At 39.4% G+C, this 24,047-nt stretch overlaps 2 protein-coding genes across 2 annotated transcripts in view; both read right to left on the bottom strand.

The window, feature by feature from the left end:
* Nucleotides 1–23,552, bottom strand: part of LOC104947710 (protein kinase C alpha type-like) — a 24,468-nt gene extending 916 nt beyond the window's left edge. Inside the window, exons 1-13 of the mRNA XM_010773781.1 lie at nt 23,544–23,552; nt 22,274–22,385; nt 19,706–19,834; nt 11,827–11,983; nt 11,527–11,661; nt 10,616–10,709; nt 6,453–6,593; nt 5,526–5,699; nt 4,845–4,936; nt 4,401–4,463; nt 3,402–3,540; nt 2,133–2,213; nt 425–531 (exon numbers count right to left, since the gene is read on the bottom strand). Of these exons, the coding sequence (XP_010772083.1) occupies nt 425–531; nt 2,133–2,213; nt 3,402–3,540; nt 4,401–4,463; nt 4,845–4,936; nt 5,526–5,699; nt 6,453–6,593; nt 10,616–10,709; nt 11,527–11,661; nt 11,827–11,983; nt 19,706–19,834; nt 22,274–22,385; nt 23,544–23,552 (1,433 nt within the window). The remainder of the gene's footprint in view (nt 1–424; nt 532–2,132; nt 2,214–3,401; nt 3,541–4,400; nt 4,464–4,844; nt 4,937–5,525; nt 5,700–6,452; nt 6,594–10,615; nt 10,710–11,526; nt 11,662–11,826; nt 11,984–19,705; nt 19,835–22,273; nt 22,386–23,543) is intronic.
* Nucleotides 1–24,047, bottom strand: part of kdelr2a (KDEL endoplasmic reticulum protein retention receptor 2a) — a 263,345-nt gene that overhangs the window by 215,946 nt on the left and 23,352 nt on the right. The gene's annotated exons all lie outside the window — the stretch shown is intronic.

Below are 24,047 nucleotides of genomic sequence, written 5' to 3'. Positions count from 1 at the left end.
CAGACTGAGCTTGAATGTTAATTGAATCATCTCTGGAGTGTACACCTTTGAAGAACACATTCCTTAAATAAAAATGGTCTTGACGCTTCCTGTTATGAGCAAACCATGTGTTCTTAGGTGTGAGAGGAAACAGGTGCCTGCTAAATAAAGGACCAATAATGCTGAACATTTCTTACAGTGAATACAAAGGGAACGAGGTATTTTGTTTGTGCAGAAGATGGGTTACATGTCAACTGAACCCCAACATGTGTTGGCTAGGCATGTTTCTTCTTAAGAAATAACATAAACTGAATAACAAATTAATGGCATCAACAGTATTTAATCAGTTGCGTGACTTATCTCCAGTTAAAATGACCTTTAACTCTTCACAAATATGTAATATGCTCTATAACCCCCCCTACAGCACTTTAACCACAATACTTACTCCCTTGCAGATGGACACAGCTTCTTTAGACATGGACTTGGGGTAGGACCACTTTGCTCCATGATGGACTGGAAGAGCTCGTCTTCGTCCTCTCCGTCAAACCGGCGCTGAAGAGAAAGATGGGAAATGTGCGCAACAGCTGGAGGCTTGTTCTGTGAAACCTGACAGGAACCGAGCTGAAATCACTGTTGAAGCTGAGCGCTGTAACCTTGCGGTGGTATAAACGTACAGTTATTTTCTTGTAATGTCTTTGATACATTTTAGGTACAATTAATGCATAAATAACATAAAACTATGATCTAGCTCTCTGTATGTATTGCATTTGGGCAGCTGTAAGGTTCTATTGCAGCATTCAGTCTGTGTTTTCTAAATTTGGGATTTTCTATTTTGTGTGTTTAAAACAAAAATGTACATCATGTTATGAGGGATTTTCAGTCTGTGGCGTATAAGTATGGTTTTATTCTCTGGTGCTTTTACATTAGTTTCTTTTTGTCCTAAATCGGTTTTGTCTAAATGTATTTGTGCGGAGCGGATCACAGAGTGACTGACTCCACGGCCAACACACACCGACACCCACCACACCCCACACACACAACACCCACACACACACAACACACACACACACACCACACACACACACACACACACACACCACACACCACACACACCCTTTTCACACTGCTCTCTTCCGTTCGTACCTTAAATTATCAAACACACTCCTTTTCCCCTTCCTTTCTGTAGCGCGACCATAAGTGCACGCTTGTGAGTCCACAATTATTTAAACACACATTTAAACTATGTTACACGATAGGCCTACTTACGTGGGGAGCGGCGGGCGGAGTTTCGCCGCCGTCTCCCCAGCAAAGGGAATGTGGAAAAGACGGAGGCGCATCACTTCCGTGATTTAAATAGAATGTCATGAACCAAGCAATTTATTATTTATTTTGCATTTATTAATTAAGGGGAATGATTGTGTTAAGAGGTAGTTAACCTGTGTATGTTTGGGTAGGATGGTTTCCTCATGTTCGAGGGATTACATTTATGTTGACAATGTGGTTTTGGAGTTAATTGTGTAACCTGTTGACGGTAAGCCTGTGGGGAGGGGCTATGGGTTCAAAAGGGACGGTGTTGGCCCTGGAAGATTCATTCAGGAGATTGTTGCAGTGAAGGCAACAGCCAGAATGTGTTTACTCCATGAGTGATAGACAACCTAATTTGGTAACTTTTGTTTATTTAAGTTATAGTGTTTCACTTTTATCAAACAGTATATATATTTTTTTTGTTGCTGTTATAAATAAAGTTTTGGAGCTTAATTCAACCGACTGAGCCTATGTTCCAAATGGACAAATAGAACCCCGTCACAGTATTTATGCATATAAAATATTGGTCAACTCTGTTGTTTGTGCTATATAAATTATTGGATTGGATTCACTCTCTTAGAGAAAAGCGAATCCTGCTCCAATGTGACATTCGTTTTCAGTAAGAAACATATCTTCTGTTGACTGGAAATGTAGGATGTACTGTCTGTGAATGTCTCAACATTTCACCGATCAGACCATTTTAGGTAGTTTCTCATCTTGATGACACGTCTCACACAGTTTAATATCCCTGAAGCAGGATGTACACAAGAGACAGTCTCATGATACAAATTTACAGTAAAAACAAACAAACATATAAACCAGTATCAGTGCAGTATAAAACATTGTACCTGTCCTGCCAGCATCTCATACAGAAGAACTCCATAAGCCCACCAGTCCACTGATTTTGCATAAGGCTGGTATGCTATAATCTGTATGAGACAAGAAGTGAAACGATTAAAACCTTGGAGTTATTACACATGAGCACACATTACCACATCTATGTATTCAAACAAGTTTGGTCATTATCACGCTCAGTAATAAAAGATGGCTTTATGTCTGATGCCGAATGCTACACACCTCACACAGAGTTAAAGATCTCATGAGAAACAGTGAAGCGTTCTCTCTTACAAAATCTGCCATTAAATACAGTCAGCTATTTTAAGCCGCTATCACAAAGGCTCTTTCTGCCACCATCCAATTTGCCATCCTACACCTCCTTCCCACACACAGTCTACACAAAATAATAACCATGCAGATGCAGAGGCAAAGAGCGAAATAACAGCTGCACTCGCCTTCAAGAGAGACAGAAATGCAGCAATTTATCCAGTTCACAGGGTTACCATTTAAACACATGTCTCTCTGCTGATACCTAATCAGACAATACTGATGTTTTTCTATCTTCTAAATCACTTTCCAGGTCAGAAGAGCACACATTTTGTTCTATAATACCATACATTGAAACCAGGCTGGCTCATGAATTAATTATAAAGTCTTCAATGTCATGTGTAAAAAAAGATTGTTGAGCGGTCTCCAATTTATATTTAGAGCCAAGAAAGTCTGGAAAAAGACCCATTTGGAGTTCTGTGAGAAACCACGAGTAAGGTCTTCCCTCCATCCCCTCATAAGTCAGTGCAGACAGTCGGGAGGGGATATACACGGACAGAAATGTTCTTATACATCATCTACCACCTCTTTTTGCTTTTTGATTCATCTCTTTACTGTGTATGAATACAGGCTTGTTTAGTTGTCATTACTTTTTTAATGAGCCTTACTGAGAATAGACAGCCTACTGTACGGGACCATATTAAGATACCGTAGATATAAGCGCTGTCCTTCTCGTAATCACAGGGTTCCGCTTTAGAGACCATACAAAAGTACAGTTTGACACAAACCCAAAGTTATTTTCAACAACTCTCTGCTAAATTTGTGGAGTATGCTACAAAAAGCACAATACATATTTCTTGTGTTGCATACCTTTTTGGATCACTGATGAGTCATGAGTAGATTTTACATCAATATTTTAACAGTAGATGATTTCAATATTTTTCAATAGCTTCCATGTCATGTGACCCAGTGACACCAAATGCATCAATCCATCAGAGTCCTGTCCTTCTCACCTCCGGTGCGATGTAGTCCGGGGTGCCGCAGAAGGTGCGTGTGGTCATGCTATTATACATGTTCTCCTTACACATGCCGAAGTCAGCGATTTTGATGTGGCCCTCGGAGTCCAGCATGACGTTGTCGAGCTTCAGATCCCTGCAGCAGAGACAGGTCGTGAGCCTTTGTGAACTTACTTAATTTCTGGCTTGATTTATGACCACTTTGATTCTTGTTGTATATTGTTCAGCTGTCTAGTCAAGCGAGTAGTACAAACAACAAACAATAACTTCTTGGCCTGAAATTATTTTTCCCCCTGTGTGTTTTTTCGGGGCTCTTACTATTCGGTCTGTGTCTGCGCTTATGTTTCATGTCTCAAATGTTCCTTTCCCTCCTTAATTCACCATAGTGTGAATGTCAGGATGCAAGATATGAAAGATGGATGTGACTCCTAAGCTGAAGTTCTGATGATGAACTGGGTGACCTATTCTTTTTTTCTTTCATTTTTTAATTAGTATAGTTATAAAGGAATATCCAAGCTGTGCATTAACACACAGCATTGTTAAATCTACACGTCTATTTTTTTACTTCACTACATGTTCTATCTCTCTCAGGACCTGCTGTTTTTTATCTGACCCTTTCTTCATTTCTTTGTTTCCATCTTTTCTGTTATCTCCTGCTTCACTCTGCCCATCAGTCTTTCTGTCAGAGCTGATATCTAAACTACTTATGCCTTACTTCAATTCCCATATCTTCAGATTCAGCTTGTCTGAACTTGTTTTCCACACTTCACAGTCAAAAACATTTCCTATAGATTTGAATTCACTGTTCTTCTTCTCTGTCTTACATTAGTCACCCTCTGCTCCCTCAACACAATAGAAAAACTCTGCTCATACTCATCTGCTTATACTCACCTCATCTATCTGTCTAGAAAGTCTGTGTATGTTGTTATGTATCAATAAAGGGATTTGAGTGAATGTGGTGCACCATTACATTACATTTCTCTCTGACTCACCCACCTGTAGATGATTCCCTTTCGGTGCAAGAAAAACAAACCCACAGCAATCTCTGCAGCATAAAACCTGCAGAACCGGAAATGAGAAAAATAATTATCTTCCATCATCTTTTCTTGGGCCATGAAAGCAATTCTGCTGAATACAAGAAAAATAATATTTTGTACTAAAAATAATAACTAATAAATGTGGGTTAAAGCATAACAACTTGAACGTGCCTTTGTTGCATGTCATTACCCATCTCTTTTACAATACTATCTTATAATAACATTAAATAATTTAGAAATACATTATTTTCCCACATAATATAAACATTTTAGCTCCAACATTTCAGTGAAATACTGCTGCTTTATTAGCACTAACTCAAGGCTTGCTTATATTATCTGCCATGGTGTTTAACTTGATCATTATTAAAACAGATGCATGTGAATGAACTACAGATTGCCTTACACTGCCTGTGGCTCCTTGAATTTGCCCATACGTTGGATATGATACATAAGGTCTCCTCCGTTGATGTACTCCATCACAAAGTACAGCCGATCCTAGATAATACAAAAAAAGACGTTATTGCCTAAAGAGCAGCTCGAAATCGATTCCACACAAAAAGTGTGCCCACTCCAACCATCAGTGCATTACATAGGAGGATTTTCTGTAAAGAAAAAACATGTTTAGAAATCTCTGTTTATATGTATCATGTCTTTACACCTGGCTGTCCTCGAGATACTAAAATGCTGATTCATTCTTTCAGGACAGAAACCTCAGTCAGCTCATACACCTGCATTATAGCTCAGGACGCATTGATCAGTAAATAGAGTCTTTATTAAAGGCTGCTTGAGTCATATGGTCTACGCACATAATTGACGTCATACTGGATACTTTATATTCAAGACTGGTCTCAGCTAAGTATCAATTTTCTCTGCTGGAGCGCCGGAAAAAGAGTGACAATAACTGTAGGGAAGTAGAAAGGGTGAAATGCCAGGGATTGAATCGTTGCTGTTGAAAGAATGATGAGGGAACACAGAGGCACCATTTTAATAAAGTCAGATTTGTTTGTGTGGCTGTGCAGTGCTGCAGAAGTGTAGAAAGTATGCATTAAAAATAATCACAACTTTGGTGGAAGTTTTGACTCACCACAGTCTGGAAGCAGGAGTGGAGCAGCGTGAGAAAGGGGGGTTTGTCCCTCTGGGCCAGGACCCTCTTCTCCACCATCGTACATTCAACGTCATCATCCTGGATCACCACGTCTTTCTTCAGGATCTTGATGGCGTACAGCTCCTCCGTCGACTTCATCTCTGCCAGCATCACCTGCAGATGATGAAGACACCCAAGGTCACATGGAAGCAAAATTAATGATTGATTTTAAAACAGAAAACAAGGTGTATTTTAACACAGCTTTAAAAACGGAATAAGAAAACATGTTGGAAACAGTTAATCAATAAGTGATGTTTCCATAGTAAGACACTGTTCAACTGTTCCTGTGTTAGTGTGATGGTAAAATAACACATACAAGGAATAAATGCTTGAGTTTAATCACAGATGATGTTAAATTAAAGGTCACTTATTTAAACATCAACATGTGTCCCCTCTGTGTAAAGAGATTCTGAAAATTTCAGGAAAAAAGATTCTCTCACTTTTTGTCCTGATCCATTTAAATAAAAACCTGTCTGAAAATGAGCAGATCAGAATTTGGCCACTTTATGATGTCATAACGATTATTTGGCCTTTTGTAACCATTAGCCAATCACCAACCAAGGTAACCCCCCCCCTTATCACCTGCATCTCCTCCTAGAGCACCATTGTGTTCTTTTTAACCAAATATCTCTCAGAGGGGCGTGGGGAGGGGCTCCTTATTTTCATCTAAAGTAACATACACAGAATCAGCACTTTTGAAACAGAGCTGAAACAGAGGGGATTATGGGATGCTGCAATACATAATCTGTTTGGAATTTCGTGCCAAACACTTCAGAGGCATGTTTTGTATATATCTGAGACCTATAATATATTGATGAAAACAGTATGATAGGGGACCTCTAAGTTTGTTTCTGTGACGGCTCTCACCTTGCCGAAGCTGCCCTTCCCCAGCAGGGCCAGGAAGTTGAAGTCACTCAGTCGGATGCGGTCCATGTTACTCGAAGGCAGGCTGAACCTCCGGTGGTCTGACGGCGTGATCACTTTCTTACCGTGGCCCAGCTTGGCTTTCTGTGGTGTACAACAGTGGAAATGGCATTGAAGTCAAATTTAAAAGGAATTTAATTACATAGTTTGATGTTTTAACATGAACAAATACAGCCATTAGTCTTCATGTGGGTGTGTGTTCACGTCACAGACTGCCACATCAGTCAGGACTTAATCACTGGTTGCTTTTTTCTCCTTAGCAATATTGCTCTTCAGCTTTTAAGCACAATAGGATCGTGTGTTGTACTGCTGTTTTTCTAAGTTATAATCTATATGATTTAAATCAGAAATAGCATTAACAATTGATAATGTAAGAACCACGAAAGCTTTTTAAAATATTATAAAACACACTTTATTTCTTCAAAATGGGTTGGAGCTGTCACTGACAAACTCACAATGAAGTGTTACATATATATTTACTGCATTATTATTTCAAACATAACAATAAAGTTAAAATGATACATCATGTCTTTGCACCAAATTGGTTAAGTGTTACATTTATTAATTTAATAATTCTACTGGATTTAGCATGTTATTACTTTAGATTTTAATAAATGATGAACAAGTCTGTTATTGTTTACCAGTAATAACGTTCTCATTTGCTATTGGTGCTAACATCTCTTACCATCATCAAAAACTGGTTCGCCTCATATTCACTTAATCAGAATGAAAGCAAGTGTCTTTCAGTAAGGATTTCAGCAGGATCTCTACTCTGGTGTTTTGTGCAATTGTGGGGTGGGCATTCAGTCCTGGTCGGGGGAGCCAACATTGCAAGGTTCCCTGTTGTTTTAATGACTGGCCTGCCAAGCGTCTTTGAACTAAAAGTGCAATTAGGACTCTTCCAGCTCCATCGCCGCTGCAGCCGGTGTCTGTTTTCGGTCAGATACAGAAAACAGGAACTAGTGGGGCACAGAGAGGCTGTTGCCACGCCAACCATTTCTCTATATTTGTGACCGAGGTTGAGTGGCTCTACATGTACGCCTTAGGTCTATTTAGAGTAGAATAATGTCAACATTAAGGAGTTCAACCAGGGTCCTGCTACCGAGTAATTTATTCATTAGCTTCACCTCCTCTTCGACTTTCATTAAGTCGAAGAGGAGACAGCTGGAATAAAAACCAGCAGTACCCTGATGCCTAATAGGTTTACATTCTTCTTATAAAAGGCACAATTCAATGCACTATCAAGGATAGCAATACTAGCCAGGTTTACAGATCCTCACCAACATCCTACAATAAACTGTTGAGTTAATAACTTGACACAAATCTTTGGGACTGCTTTTGTATACTTTTTCTTTTTGTTAACTGCTTACGGCTCGTTTTTTATTCTTATATACCAAAGTGCTGATGCTCTTACATCCGTATTTGTCAAATTTATAGCTGGAGATATTTAAGTGCATGTCAAGGTTGATATCTCCAGTAAACACATCGCTGTTATTGATTTTGTCTTGTATTAAAGTTTTCTCCCAAGGAGACACTTGAATAGTCGGGCGGATCATGTTCTATTGTCCCCCTTAGTGGTCATTTTGACAACACAAAACACTAACAATTCACATCATAAAAATGTCACACAAAAAAACGACATCACCCCATTTCAACACAAACAAAGTGCTGGAATATTTAAGTGAGAGTTGCCACACAAAGTTGAATTCAAACACATTATAGGAAAGTACAACACTGCCACCGTGTGGGGAGATTAGGCATGCACACCAACAACAGAAGGAACCTGCCTGTGTGTGCGTTCATTCAGACAGCTACAGTGCATAAGTGCCCGTCCATGCTTCATGTCCTGTCAGCCTTCTATAGTCCAGACTAAAGCAGGACTATTAGAGGGGTGACTGTGGACCACACTGTCAGCCAATGAGGAGCGGCTTTGAAGCTCTATTGGCCAATGACAGCACAGTGAGAGTTTTAAAGGTGGTGAGACCAACAGAGGACGGAGTAGTCCACATATTTACTAACAACAATGCTGTGTGGTAAAGGGATATGCAGCACTTTTTTAATTATTCATCCATATTTAAAGGTACACTTTTCTTTTTTTTCTTTTTTTTCTGTGCTGCTGCTTTCCCTGTAATTTCAGACTTGCTGATGCTGATTTTATGCATCATCCTCAACATGTAGGCCTGAATTGTTCCTTTGTATTAGAATGAAATGTAATCCCTTCAGTTTCATATTTGTCATTAAACATGAGACAGAAAGGAGAAGAGAGATGGTGTATAAGTGTGTGATGAGTTACAGAAATGTGTGCACAACAGAAAGCAAATTGGGCATCTATAAACTGTTGAGAGCCTTTGTTAGTAAATCAGATTAATTTGTGGAAGCCCAACGGAGGTCCACAAACAATCCTAATACGGTAATTAAAGTGAGTAAAAGTGATGAAGAAATAGAGACGGAGCAGGCAGAAGCGCTACCTTGAGATAGTGGATATTTAACTGGCAGGCCTAGAAGAAAGAAGAAACTCATTTATTGAAGCCGCCTGAGGTTAGCTGGTGTTAGCATGATGAGCTGGGAGCTGACAGCAGACAGACGTGGGCTTGATAAGTCATTATCTTGGTGAAATCATTTATCTATATGAACGATAAAATGATCAAATGCATGACTGGAGAACAGAGTACATCTTTTTCTGTCACATCTGGTTACATCGCTGCGTCTTGCCCAGGTTTCCTTGGCAACAGAAGATGCTTGAAGATGCTATAGCCTCAGAGGAAAGTCAAGGTCACATTATGGAGTGAAACGGAAAATAAAAAAATAAGACTTAAGTGTCTTGAGGGCTGCTGTAAAGAAGATTACATTTACACTCAGTATTAAAACACCTGTATGCACACTTTAATAAAACCACCCCCGCTCTCTTGCATCCATATGTGTTTTTATTATATGAGCCATCTTTTACCTGCATGTTAGTGATATGGAGATTTTACGAGTTTTATTTAAAGCACAGATGGTTTGATGTAACAAAAACCTCCCTGCAGTTAACAGGCTGCCCACTAGAGAGCAAGAGTTACCTGCATTATATATTTTATTAGATTTGGTTAAAGAAACATATGTGTTTTTACATGAAGTTGCTTTACATTTTCAAAGAAAACACTTTACTACAGAGCTATAAGTTGTGATGTCCATACAGCAACAACATGTTTTGTTTTTAAGTCTTTAAGCTTTAAATTGGAGGTATCACAGTCACCATTGTATTTACTTTTTTAAATCAAAGTTACATTATTTGATAAACATTGTTTTCATCCGAGTACACACTTAATAATAAAATCAGTATACAACAGTAATAATGTGCTGTTCTGCAAAGATTGTATGAACAATTGTAATGTAAGTTATAAAAGATTAAAACAAATAAGATTACAAATGCAAACAGACCAGTGTGGTCCAAGAAACAAACACAACATGGCTGGAATTTATCATAAAGGAGGACACTATTAGTTTAAGCCTTGTATAATTACAAAGTTTAAATTACAACACTGAAATGAGTAGAGTTGGTATACTTGTTTTTTTATGGAAATGTAGTCTGAATTAACATCCTGTGTTGTGTTGTTTTAGTCTTGGCTATTAGAAGTCCTCTGCTTGGAACAGCTTTACATAAGAGTCCAATTAGGGCAAGGAGACACAACACAACATTAAAGCTGCTATTTCAACAACAACAGCAGAAAACCTTTCTAGACCTCATTCAGACTGTTCTCCTGATTAAATAATTATGACTTATTTAAAAGAAGTAATTTCCCGACGTAAACAAAGTAGTCTGCCCTTTGCTGTTTCCACTGAAAGGGGTGATCAATTATTAACGGCAGCTACACATCTTACATAAGGCTCTTCCTTTGTCGACTGTAACCTTGTAGTGTATACACATAATGGGGAGTTTCCTATTTTTCCATTGACTTATTAATTCCAGGAGATGTGATCTCTCTCTCTGAACCGCAGGGTGAAGCTGGGAACAGGATGATGTTTCCATGGTGACAGGAGAGAAGAAGTGAATGTGTACAATATACATTTGTACATGTGCGACAAATAACTTTTTTATTGAATCTTGGTAGTTCAGTCGACCTCACCTCAAACTTATGTAGGAGCTCCAGGTTGACGTCGTCCATCTCGGGGATGGGAACGTTGTAATACTCTCCCTCCTCCTGGTTCAGCAACTTGTACCTGAGGTGGAGAAGAAAAACATAAATAAGTGAAGCTATATTTTATCTGCTTCCATTTAAACCCATTCATTTCTTCCTCTGTGCCATAACACTTTACACACCACTTCAATAATCAGAAGCTGATTCCCCTGCTCTGAGTGTTTGCATGTCTACACTTCATCTCTAATAAACACATCCTCTGGCCACTTGTCTAATGACCCGGAGAATATATACTGCAGGTAAACACTCACAGTAATAGTTTACGAGATACAGGTATTTCCTGAAGCTTTGTAACATAAAGCAACTGTTGAGCAGGCTCAGTTTAGGCTAGGTGGAAGCAGGTATGCTAACATGGACATAATATGAGTGTAAGTGTTTAACAGTATGAGACAAAACAGGCAGACAAGGACAGAGGGACGAGGAAATGACTCTGTTTGTCAGAGTGAATGGAGTCCAGTGTTTACGTCTGTTTTACACACAATGTGCAGCTGTTTCATAGTGAAAGTGGTTGGATGGTGGAGGCCAGTGTCAAGTCTGCTCGAACCACATTAACCTACTCTAGCATATCATTTATGTTTCTGACTGCAAAATGATTTAAAATGTAATTTGTAAAGGACCAATCGTTAACAGACAATTTGACCTTGAAAGCCCTTTACAGAAATGTGACCTTTACTGTATTTAAAATATCATAAAAACTACTAACACTAACTCTTCCTTTCGAAGTCTTGGAAGTTTGAATAAATGGTCATTTTAACATTCATTATTTTCTGTAAAATCATGCTTGAAATTCCTTTATAAATGATTGATTTACAACACAGGGACGAGGGAAGGCGACTGACCATCCACAGTTTTGAGCTTTGATGAGCTCGGACACGCCAAACGACATGGAGCCCATGAAGTCGTTCCTGGTGGTTCGGTCCCAATCCCAAACCTCAATGGAGAGACGACGGTCCTTATCTGATGCTTTCAGCTTACTGCAAAAGAAAAACACACAGACAGGGGGCGAGTTACGAGATGTGATCTTTTTAGGATTTACCCTCATTTTGTACCTTTTTATTCTATTTCCTTTGATACTGCCAAATGATCATCCTTCTCATAAATAAACATACACAACATGTTAGACACTCTTGTTGACTTACAAGCTGAAGGACTCGTTCCAACAGGGGTTGAGAGAGGAGCGGATGGTCCTAGTCTTTTGTTTGGTCTCGTTCTTTGGGTCGGGGATGAGCTTGAGTTTAACATAAGGGTCCGATAAACCATTCGGATCCATAGGAATCAGGTTCCTGGCTTCGCCCACTAGAAGATGGAAAGAGTGAACATGTCACCATAAGTTAGTGAGTGTGTGTCTGTGTATGTGTGTGTGTGTGTGCGTGTGTGTGCGTGTGTGTGCGTGTGTGTGCGTGTGTGTGTGTGTGTGTTCTCGAGCCACAGGCCAGATTTAGAGAGTCCACACTGTCTCAGGGGTTAAAACGGTCAGAGATAGAGGAGTGAGTCACTGCGAGTCACTCCAAGGCCGAACAGCAAACAGAAAATATATGAGCTTCAGTGCAGGCAAAATTACCTCTGTGTACCATATGTGTGTATTAATAATCCCAGGTACAACTTGAGTCTTTGCAAGTTTATTTTTAAACCGTACTGGCAAAACAATTCAAGGAAATATAAATATATTATGTAATGCAAGTTACAGATACAAATGTGTCTGTAGCATGGAGGATTTGACCATAAGCTAATGGTCAGATTTGTAGTATTATTGTATCTTCACTTCAACATATGTCGTTTTATTAAAGCAAAATGAGGCATGCACGATAATGTTGAAACGTCCTTGGTGTCTGCAGATATAAGGCCTTTAAAATCCACCTCAAAGAGAGCTAGCATGCTAATTCCCATACAGGAAGGTTCATGACTTGTCTGCAATTAGTTTGAAAGAAACATGTGCGAAAATCTTTTTGGGAAATCAAAATCGGCCAAAATGAGTGGAAAATATATCGGATATCAGCAAAAATACAATATCACAAGTCGTGATATACCTATACTAATAAAAAAAGTTGTGTAGGAATTTTTTTTAATTGAAAATTGCATTGGGAATATTATAGTTTTGTTATTTCACCATACAGTAGGTCTGTAGATACAGATAGGGGAATAAGAGAACAGTAATAAGACTCATATTCAGAAAGCAGGATTATAGGCAGGTAACTGGCAGACATGTAACTCGTAAAGGCAAAAGAAACAGTGCAACTTGAGATGAATTCACTAAGGAACACAGGGAGTGGCCTCATATATGTGGAGAGAGCAGAGAGGGAACAAGATGCAGGTGAGGAGGGGGCCAGAACTGATTAGAGAAGATGGAACAGGTGTTTAGGATGGAGGGGACGTCCGATGACTGGTGAGAGAGCCTGAGGGCATCAGGTGGATACTCTGAGGATGTTAGGAGAGTACATGGCCTGAGGGGGGTGAGAAAGGACAAAGAACCAGGGCCAGGCAAATCATGACAAAGTCCTCCTGAGATAGACACATGTCAGTGTTTCTGTCCTCAGTTACTCAACTAATGACTCATCAAGTCAGACACCTCATAAGCTGACAACAGGTGCAGCGAGGCAAAACAAACTGTCAAAATTCACTTGTGAAAATGGCATTACAACACTGGTGGGTGTAAGGGCTCAGCAAACGACAAATCAACAAAAACAAGAAGAAATACTCTGTGTACTCAGACTCATTGTAACAAATTAAGTTGTAAAACATGACAGGTGGTAATTAAACTCTCCTTCCCTGTGGCGTATTCTCTCTCACATGGCCAGGTAAAAGCAGTGCAGATGATGTGAAGGACACGTGACATTTCCCAGTGTGATAACTGCCAAATGGAGAGAAAAAAGGAGTGCTGTTACATAGCAACAAGAGTAGGAGGGGCAAGATGGCGTGAGCATGGAACCCTCACCATGGCGACAACATCTACTGTAAGTGGCCAATGGGCCGCCTGCCCCACTTAGCAAAATGTCAGCAATAGGAGATTCATACGGCATGATTCAATCAATAACTTAAAGAGGAAAGAAAGGCTAACCCACCTTTAGTTTGTGACACACAATACAACTATAACAGAGAGTAGAAGCAGGATCACATTGAATCCTCTTAAGCTGTTATTATCAGCTCTCTGCTATGCTTATATTAAATATTATCAGACACGGTGAACAAGGAGAGAAATAAGGCTGAAATCTTCATGTTTCAGGGAGTCAGTGTGAACGCTCACACCGACACATTCGCTGAGGTTCTTCATTAAAACAGTGGCAATGTTTCCTCACAAACAAACAGGAGCGGACTGGGACTAAAAATCAACCCGGGAATCTCGACTTCACACTTCAGTACCGCCAGTAAATTGTCAACAAATTGTCAGTACCGCTAGTGAATTGTCCGACCGGCCCACTTCGGTACCGGCCCATCCGCCACTGCAAACTAAGCATAAATATTTCAGGGCTGAGTGCAAAGCGTAAGAAAGGACAGTCACTGCAGATCATTGTTAGCGAGATTTCATTGGATTTATTTTTGACAGACACCTGTTGATTTTTAAGGCAACATGCTTAAATGGGATTAAGAGTTATAAATGATGAAAAGAAACTGACAAGCAGAATACCAATTATGATAAATAGAAATGAAGACTATTGGAGTAAACAGTAGACAATAATACATGAGTCAATTTAAGGTAAATGTGCCTCCAATTTGATTTTTGTAGTTTATTAAATGTCCATTTTTGCACAGGTTTTTCAGTCTTCTATGTCATTAAACAGTATATATATATATTTATGTTTTTTTTCTGACATTTTACAGACCAAATGATATAATAATATAATAATTAGTTGCAGTAGAATGAACAGTTTCTATTTTGAGCATTTTTCTTTGGATTGTGTGAGAGACTTTAGCAAAATAAATAAATAAAAAGCTGCTCCTGAAGGAAAAAACAGATTGTATATTATTTTCAATAAGTAAAGAATGGAGAAGAAATAGAGAAAATAGATGAAAAAAGTAGAATTAAGTCAGAACTATGAATGAAAATATTAGCATCATGCTTTCAATGTCATTCAAATTAGACTATGTAAAGCTTGTGGAAAGATACAAGTAAAACAACAACATTACTTAAGTTTAAACATGAAGGACAATAGAGTTGTAGTACAGTATAGTAATACTTGACATTTAGTAATGCTCTTTCAGTTTGATGCAGTGGAGGGCAGTGTGGGTCTCTCACTCTGACAGAAGAAGGCGTACTGAAGTGTTTACCTTGTTCATCATGTGATGCCTTTGCCTTATAGTTCACTAAATATCAGATACAGTAATATGCCGCCCTGCCTTTTGTGTGTCTCTCTCTTTCTCTCTCCCTTTCTCTTGCTCTACCACAAGCCTACACACACACACACACACACACACACACACACACACACACACACACACACACACACACACACACACACACACACACACACACACCAACATGCTGGAAATTACCATATGTTTTGTATTTCTGGTGTTGGTCTTTTTAAGGAAGTGCAATTAGGAGTTCAACACTCGTTCAACAGGGCTTTGGTCCTCAATAAAGGAGACAAGCTTAATTAGAAAGTGATGCTTTAGGCTTGTGTAATGTTCCACCTAAATCCGCTTAAAATAAAATGAATTGAGCACTTACAGTGAACTTTCTATAAGCAATAAACAGCCAAAATGGCAATCAAGTAAAAAATGTATTTCTCAAGCTCAGATGTATACTCAGTATACTCATATAATAAATGTACACCTTTATGTATTAGAAAAAAATGTAATAATTATAATAATAATAATAATAATAATAATACATTGAATTATTAAGCACTTTTAAATACATTTAAGAAAAACAGAAGATACCATAAAATAATAATTTAAAAAAAGAAATTATGTTATTTTTGAGTATTTTACAAATGTCTTTGTCTCCAACGGACGTTCCATAACCGTGAATCAACACATTGAAATATAAATATATGCAATAAAATGATAAATATAAACAATACATATATGATTGTAGTATGACAGTATGATTGTAACTGCTTCATCTAAATAAACTCTTTCTGACGCATTTGTGTTAACCAAGTCCTATGACCCAATTAGTTACAGACACACATACAGAATTTGCCACATTTGTCAACAGCCTCATGCTAAAGAAGCGTAATATTAGATATTACAGTAAGTGCATATTTGTTCTACAAGCCTGAAGGTACTATCATTTGTCGTCAGTTGGGGGGGGAACATTTTTGTTCTTGTTCAACTGTGCTTCAAACCTGAGGCGTACATGTCAGGAGGAGAAAATCTCACCCTGACTAAACGCTGTGTGCTCACTTTGTACCGATCCTCATATGCCCCTATGTGTATGTATGTATGTGTGTGTGTGTGTGTGTATGTATGTATGTATGTATGTATGTATGTATGTATGTATGTATGTATGTATGTATGTATGTATGTATGTATGTGTGTGTGTGTGTGTGTGTGTGTGTGTGTGTGTGTGTGTGTGTGTGTGTGTGTGTGTGTGTGTGTGTGTGTGTGTGTGTGTGTGTGTGTGTGTGTGTGTGTGTGTATGTGTCTGAGCATGTATGTATGTATGTATGTATGTATGTATGTATGTATGTGTGTGTGTGTGTGTGTGTGTGTGTGTGTGTGTGTGTGTGTGTGTGTGTGTGTGTGTGTGTGTGTGTGGGTGTGTGTGTGTGTGTGTGTGTGTGTATGTGTATGTATGTATGTATGTATGTATGTATGTATGTATGTATGTATGTGTGTGTGTGTGTGTGTGTGTGTGTGTGTGTGTGTGTGTGTGTGTGTGTGTGTGTGTGTGTGTGTGTGTGTGTGTGTGTAGGCAGGGAAAATTGCATGTTTTCTTTTCACTAAACCTCAAGAATAAAGAACCTCTGCTCATGGCCACAGGTTGTTTATGTCACTTCTGCTCCAAGACACGTTGGTCATGAAGAGTAGCAAAACAAGGATGGAGGAGGTAATTAGCGGAAAAAATAGAAAAAGGAACAAACAAGGTAGAGCCTAAGAGACAAGAGGATGCAGAAGAAGAAGAAGAAGAAGACTAGAGCCAGAAGGGTAAGGACAAGTCACTCAACTGAGAAACGTTTTCAGCTGGTAGGAAAAGAGAGGAAGACAGAGCAAGGCCAGCTGTAGATGTCTTACTGTGGAGGAAAAGGGAGGAAGGTAAGGAGCTCAGTAGGTATGGAGGAAAAATATACTGTATGACAAGAAGGGGGAAGACATACAGTAGGTCTCGAAGGAACAGGTAGGAGATGATAAGAAGAAATGTCAATATTGAGAGAGAGAGAGAGAGAACTGGAGAATGAGATACGTCTGTTTTCTTGGCTGGAAACATTTAATCAAGTTCCCATCTGGGCGGTGAACCACACAGGCAGCCACTTGTCTGCGGGAGCCGGGGGGAGCGAGGGAACGAGCTGAGGCTGCACTGTTCAGACCGCTGCCATTAGAGAGGAGGAGAAAACAAAAACAAAACACTGCAGAAGCAGAACATACATTTCCTCTGCCGTGTCTCCATTGTTCTCAGTATGGACCTCTATCTTCTTCTTTCTGTCAGCTACTGTACATGCTATGTCTCAAGTGGTCGTTCGTTATAAAATCAATACACTACTAACCCTTTATTTAACTGCAACCATACACATTTACTTCACATGTCTTTTTTTAAAGAATACAAGGAAAGATGGTATACTTCAACCTCCTCTCTCTATTTGCAATAAAGACCTTGAAGCTTAAAGCTGCACAAGTAAAAAGAAAAAATCAGAATATCTCAAATTATTGTGAAATGTGTAACTCGTATAACACCCACAAGTTGCTAAAAAATGTAATCAAAGCTGTTTTCACAATAAGTAAGTGAGCATTATATAGAGATGTATCAATGAGTTTGCCAACACCTAATCATTTACAGTATTTTTAAAAACTATTTATCTTATAAGATGATAAGATGCCCTAATACCTGCTGGTTCAGGCTTGCCAAATATGAGGATTTGCTGCCTTTCTGTTTCGTTTTCTGTCATAAATTGAGTGAGTTTTGGACTTTAAGCAAAAGAGAACAAGCGGATTAAGGATGTCACATTTGGCATTGGATTAAAGTGATGGGTATTTGTCACAATTATTTGACAATTTGTTGCCTAGATTACATTTGGATAAATTGCAAAAATAATCAACAGATGAATTGGTGTTGGCGCTGCTTGATGAATGGAAAGTAGACACATACGTCAAACACTGAGATTTGTTTTTAAAACATCAGACACCACATACTGTATGCCAGTAGAAGGTGCTGCAGAGCATCGTTCCTTGAAGTTGGCACAGTGTGAAGCAACACTTTCATAAACACAGGACACCAGTGGGTGAATGCATGAAAATCCAGGGAAATACCAGAGCGCACATCAATCTAACAACGTAGCATTCCTCGTTTTTTTGTTTTGCTGAGGCTGGTCACCACATAACAAATAGGATGTATATCAGGCACTGCTAAACAATAAAAAGCTGGATAACATAATGACATATGAAATATATTAAAACTGAAAAACAGAGCGAGCTAATGCCCTAAGCTGACTATAGCTTCCTTTCATTCTCTAAACACACAAACACATTTTTATGAAAGCAATATATTTTCAATTCAATCACACCTAACACTTGGTCCCTACTCTAGCTGGAGGTTGTATCCTCACTGAATAAAAAATACTTTTGGCACTATTGGCCTCAGCCCTTATATTTCCGGGCCTCCACTATCTGGCCATGTTTGTGTGTTTGTGTGTGTATGTGTGTGCGTGTGCGTGTGCGTGTGTCTCCCTGCCAAAGGGGTTTTAGCAGCTGAGAGTTGTCCACTCCAGGTGCTGCTCTTGACTGACAGGATAATTTGGAGGTGTTGAAAATACACACACATGGGACACACATGGGACACACAGGTTACAAAGGCAGTCAGGACTTTAGCATTTTTTTATGCTGACACAGATGATGTAATTTTTTTTCTCATGATGTAACAATTTTAGATTGAAAATACTTATTTTCTGTTGTTGCAGGTAAAACCTCCAACAATAACTCAATGCCTAATCATTAGTGCGCAGGAGTCCTTGTCCGTTTTCTTTCATTAAAAGTAGCTTACTGCATGTTGCTTTGAAAAGTGGGACCTTTACAGCATGCACATTACATTTCTGCTGGGTACCAGAACACTTATGTATTTATTTGAACAGGGACCATGCATACAAACACATTCATCTCAGAAAAGAGAAGAGATGATTTATGCAAGATTTTCGCTAATAGATCATTTCTATCTGCAGTCATACAGTAACTTGTATCACACAGTGATGCTGGTATAGTTGTTATCTTGTGAGTCTGTGTGTGTGTCATCAGGGCAAAAATGGCTCCTGAAGACAATCACTGCAGCAGGAATTCCTAATGAGGAGGTTTCGAGTACATTGCCAGGTGTTTATATTTCTGTATGTCTGGACAGATTTTGTCACCACCCGAGCATCACAACCGTGCAAGATGCAGTCACTTTAGGTGTAGTTGAGACCCTACTCTACGCCCATGGCCCTACAGTATTTGGTGTCACAAAACTTTACAGGGGTATAATTGAGATCAAAATGAAGGCCAAGGCTGAAGATGGGTGTGGTCCGAGCAAGTGTTCTGAAAGTTGGGTTGGTAGGAAATGGGGAAAAGGCCATCAGAGTATAAACTCCAAGTTGAGCCATTTAAAATGAAGAATTACAGTTGATTTTTATATCTAAAGTCAATACGAAGCATCTGAAGGGACTGCACTGACACACAGAATCCTTTCCGTATTAGTTAACGATTGAGTTACCACCATAGTTCACTAACACTAGTCGAAGCCACTTGTAGAAGTCCAAAGTGATTCGTATGACTCAAGATTTCTTTCAATGGTCTGGAAATCGACCACTTGAGTAACATAAAGAAGCCTTTTCACTCATCCTTCTGACACTGAGCGGCCTAGAGTACTAAACACTGATTGGAAATAAGACCTACCTGTGACGTGTAGCCTGTCCATGCTGACCTCGATCTTGAGGAAGAGGCGACCCCGGCGCTCCGTGTGGTCCGTCCCACACAGGCTCGGCACGTTGACCACACACTGATTGTGTACGTTCATGTCGCAGGCTGGAAAGAGACAGAATGTACAGGAGTTCATAAGTGGATCACTTTTTGGATCTCATACCAGTGTATGCATTTGAGAGTGAATCACTCATATAAAGAGAGGACAGGTTAGGAAATCTAAGACATCACATTACACTTTTCTTGGGAAAAGCTGTTCTGAAGAAACTGGTAAAACAGAGTTGAGGTGGTTTGATGTGCTGGGCAAAAGAAACCTGAATAAAGCTTAAAATTCTGCAGAGATCTCAATGACAGCAGACAGAGAGTCAGCTCTCATTGTGAAGGGAGCTCTGCCTTGAAAGATATTAAATACAAAATGAATACAATTTTTATATTGTATAACACCAAAACAAGAGGACAGGGTTTGCACTCAGTAAACATTAACCTTCAATGAACTGAATGTGCCCTGTGCTTTCATCTGTGTACATATTACCTCTTATTCATCAAACTACTTTATAATTTCACTTAAAACAGCCGGTTCAGGATTAAAGAGGTTCTTCACTATGAATCAAGGTTTTAGGATACATTTATCAAGCCAATGACTACAAAGGAAAATTAAAGGTAAACTCTCAGACGGTCACATGATTGGTCACGTGCAATCAGAGCAGAAATGCATATCAGAAGTAAAGATTCATTAATATTTCCTACATTTTGTTAGTGGTATGTTATTCTGTACTTTTATTGTGGAATCTTGAAATCTCCACAAGCAATTCAAATGTAAAATTGAATATTTGTACGATATGGAAACAAAAAGAAAACCAAACTGGAGCAGTGAGGAACTTATGCAGCTGAAGTGGAGGTGAGACGTGAGAGAAACATAATAAGAGGGATTTAGAGCAGACAATGGTGATATGTGGAAAGGGATTGCAGACAAAATCAATTTCAGCTTTATTCTTGTGTTTTCAACCTTGAGGAATACAGAAAGAAAGGAAATGAAAGCTGCTGCGAAAACATAACATATTGTTCACTGTGTGTCAGTGGTTCTGAAACATTCCTCAGGTGTGTGCGAAGTAATCAGCAACGAACCGCTTCGACGCGTGTATTTCGGTTCATTCACGGCATTCTTTTTGTTATTCTACAGTATTGTTGTTTTATAGTTATCTATTAATGTATATAACCCAATTTGTGTTCTTTGAAATTGAAAAGGATATTGCATTGTGTGTGTTTCTTTCGTTCCAGTTGTATATGTCTTAAGTGTAATTTGGCTTGGCTTTCTATTTTGTATGGACATGCTTTTATTTTGAAGGAGAGTTAGCGCAGTTGACAGGAAGTTGTTGTTGCTATGGAAACAACGTGACGGAGATTAATGGAGAAAAAGTCATATCTACATATAAAGTCGGAGAAAGTAAACAATAACGTTTATGGTTAAGTGTTAGCACCCCCCGAAGAGGCACAAGCTCTGACGTTGATATTGGAGATTTCAATACATTCAACAAAAAAAACGAAAACGAATATCCGAATAACGAAATTGAAACCCGAATAGTAGCCTACTCCAACGAACGAATATTCGGATATTCGGGTACAGCCCTAGTGTAATGTATATTTTGAATGAGAAAACAGTAGTTTAAGGAGCCACTGCTTTTGTAGTATAGCACTAAAACATCAATAACTAATCACCACATGAACTTAGGAATGATATTGCACTGTGAGCTGATTTGGTTGTGTCAGAAGAGGTTGGATATTGTAGGAAACCTCCTATTTTCCCCCTCCAACCTCTAACTCTGTCCTTCTTCCTCTCTTTGTGCGCCTTCTTCCAGCCAACCACCTATATTTCCTTCTCTCTCCCTCTTCTTCCCTCCCCACCCCTCGACATGCCGACAGGAGACCAGACGAGACAAGAGAAGGTCATGATGGCGATGGCTTCCCTGCATCAATTTGCTCTGGCGTGCTTCTATTACCATCTGCGAGGAAGACAGATGAATGGATGGAGTAAGAGGAGCAGAGAGGGAGGGAGGGTGATGGATGGAGGATAAAGGAAGGTACAGAGAAGTAGTATGTAGAAGCAAAAGAGGGCAAAGGATTATCAGAGTAAGAATTGGGAAGAGCAAAGAGGGAAGAAAGAGAAGAAGTAGGATGACAGAAGAATGAAATAGAGTGCAGGATGGGTGGGTCATACAGGCAGGGAAAGAAGGGGACAGTTGATAGAAGAGAGTGGGTGGAGAGAATGGGAGCGAGAGAGGCCTCTGCAGGATGGAACTGTATATCCTGCCTGGGCTGCAGATGTGGCTGAGAGTACAGTATAGGTCTATTCCCATCTGTTCTCATTAGGGAGACCAGCACAGCATATTCGACACAGGTGCACACACACACACACACACACACACACACACACACACACACACACACACACACACACACACACACACACACACACACACACACACACACACACACACGGAGGAAATGACCATATGTTTTGTATTTGTAGATAGAGTGCGTACTCACTGTCACATTTCATCCCTTGGTGGATGAGCCCGTACAGCAGCGAGCCACAGTGGTCACAGAAGGTGGGACTGCCGTATGTGTGAATCTTGAATTTGTGCTTGCTTCTGGGGTCCTGGAGAGAGAGAGAGAGATAGATGGGAAAAATACAAGCTGTTAGGAATATCTTGAGCTGGCAAAACATTTGAGGAATCACCAAAACTTATGACAATACATCGTGCGGGGGGCATCAATGAGTGTACTTAATATCATGCCAATTCATCCAATACTTGTTGACAAAACGCCCAACATTGCCATATAGAATCATTAAACTAGGATTACCATGGTAGGTGAAATCAAGGAATAATCCAGTGCTCTGAAATAGGATTAATAGTGTTTGTGTACATCTGTGTTCTCCGGCAATTGTAGAAAGAAACTTTCCAAAGTGTATCAAGTGTTTATTTTTCTCAAATAGACAATATGTTCAAAAGTAGTTTTGCTCCAATGTGTTTCTTCTTCCAGGCAAATGTTAAATTCCTTTTTTCTTTTTATGGCCACAAAGCCCTCTGGATAAACATTAAATTCAGAGAAAATAGTTTTAGGTTTATTGGAACAACTTAAGGCAGGCTCAGCGATAACATTATATAAAGGAGGAGAAAATGGGAATTTAAATGGACCTCTTTTAAAACATCTGCTCATCATTCGACTGCTTATCTCTCCCTCAGAGATTAATGATGCAATACTGTTTGCCTCATTAACTCACTAAACAGCTCTCACTTTAATTTCTATCTACCATAGTTGATTCTTAAAGAAATGAAAGGAACAAGCGGGATAACATTTTACTGGAATTGTTCCTTGTACGATAACTCGTGACAGCATTTTAAAGAGACTGATTAATTGATGATGCATTTTGTTCATGATATCATTCGTGTAGGAGACTGACGCAAAGAGGACCAGAAAGAAAGTCATTTCCAGATGGAAAGTCGATGTCAGCCCATTATCGGCGCGTGGGAAAGTGTAAGGTGTTTTTGTGTTGGTGTCAGTTCTCTCCATCTTGTCGTCCTGGAAGCCTTCCCAGCTTCCTCCTTGTTTCAGTTTCAACTGTTATTAAGACACCAATGCTCGCGCAGTGCCAGTAGAAGCATAACTGAGCAACTGTTTATCTTGGCCTGAATATCTGGCACCGAGGCAAAGTAAAAATCGAGCTGATGAGCAACGGGGAATTGATGCTCTGATTGGTTTCCAAAAAACCCCAAAACTGGATTTGATTATTTTAAAAAAAATGAACACATACCGTATTCATGTCATGTAATTTAAGGGTCATTTGTTGGGAATTTATTTTCTCCAGTCACTATTGTGAATGCTGAGGTTAGCTAATTTCTACAATAACCACAAAACAAACACAGCTGTAATTAAAGCCCTGCAAATGAGGCTGGATAAACCTCCACCATGCTGCGCTGCCTCTATCATGATGCAATGTGTCAGAATGTCTTCATGTGTAATTATACAGGCCACTGACTGGGTAAGTGGGCGCACAACGCTGAGAAATGCCCTTTACTTCCAAGCTTACATGACGACAGCAGCAGAGTGAGAAAGAGGCAGCGACAGAGATGCGTAGAGGGGAAGTCTGTGTTTAAAAGAGGAGGGGGTTGTTCGGTGGTAATGGAGTGACTGACAGAGTGTTGCAAGGGTCCAGGAAAAGTCTAATTGGCATGTTCTCATCTTAGCAAGCTCGCCTATTTTTGCTCCTTTCCTTCGGTCTTTACTGGAGGCTTTTCTTGAGAAAAAAGAAACAGAT

This window comes from Notothenia coriiceps, unplaced genomic scaffold (genome assembly GCF_000735185.1).
Source record: "Notothenia coriiceps isolate Sejong01 unplaced genomic scaffold, NC01 NC01_scaffold00012941, whole genome shotgun sequence".
In the NCBI taxonomy this organism is placed as follows: domain Eukaryota; kingdom Metazoa; phylum Chordata; class Actinopteri; order Perciformes; family Nototheniidae; genus Notothenia; species Notothenia coriiceps.
This window is presented reverse-complemented; position numbering and strand designations above follow the sequence as displayed.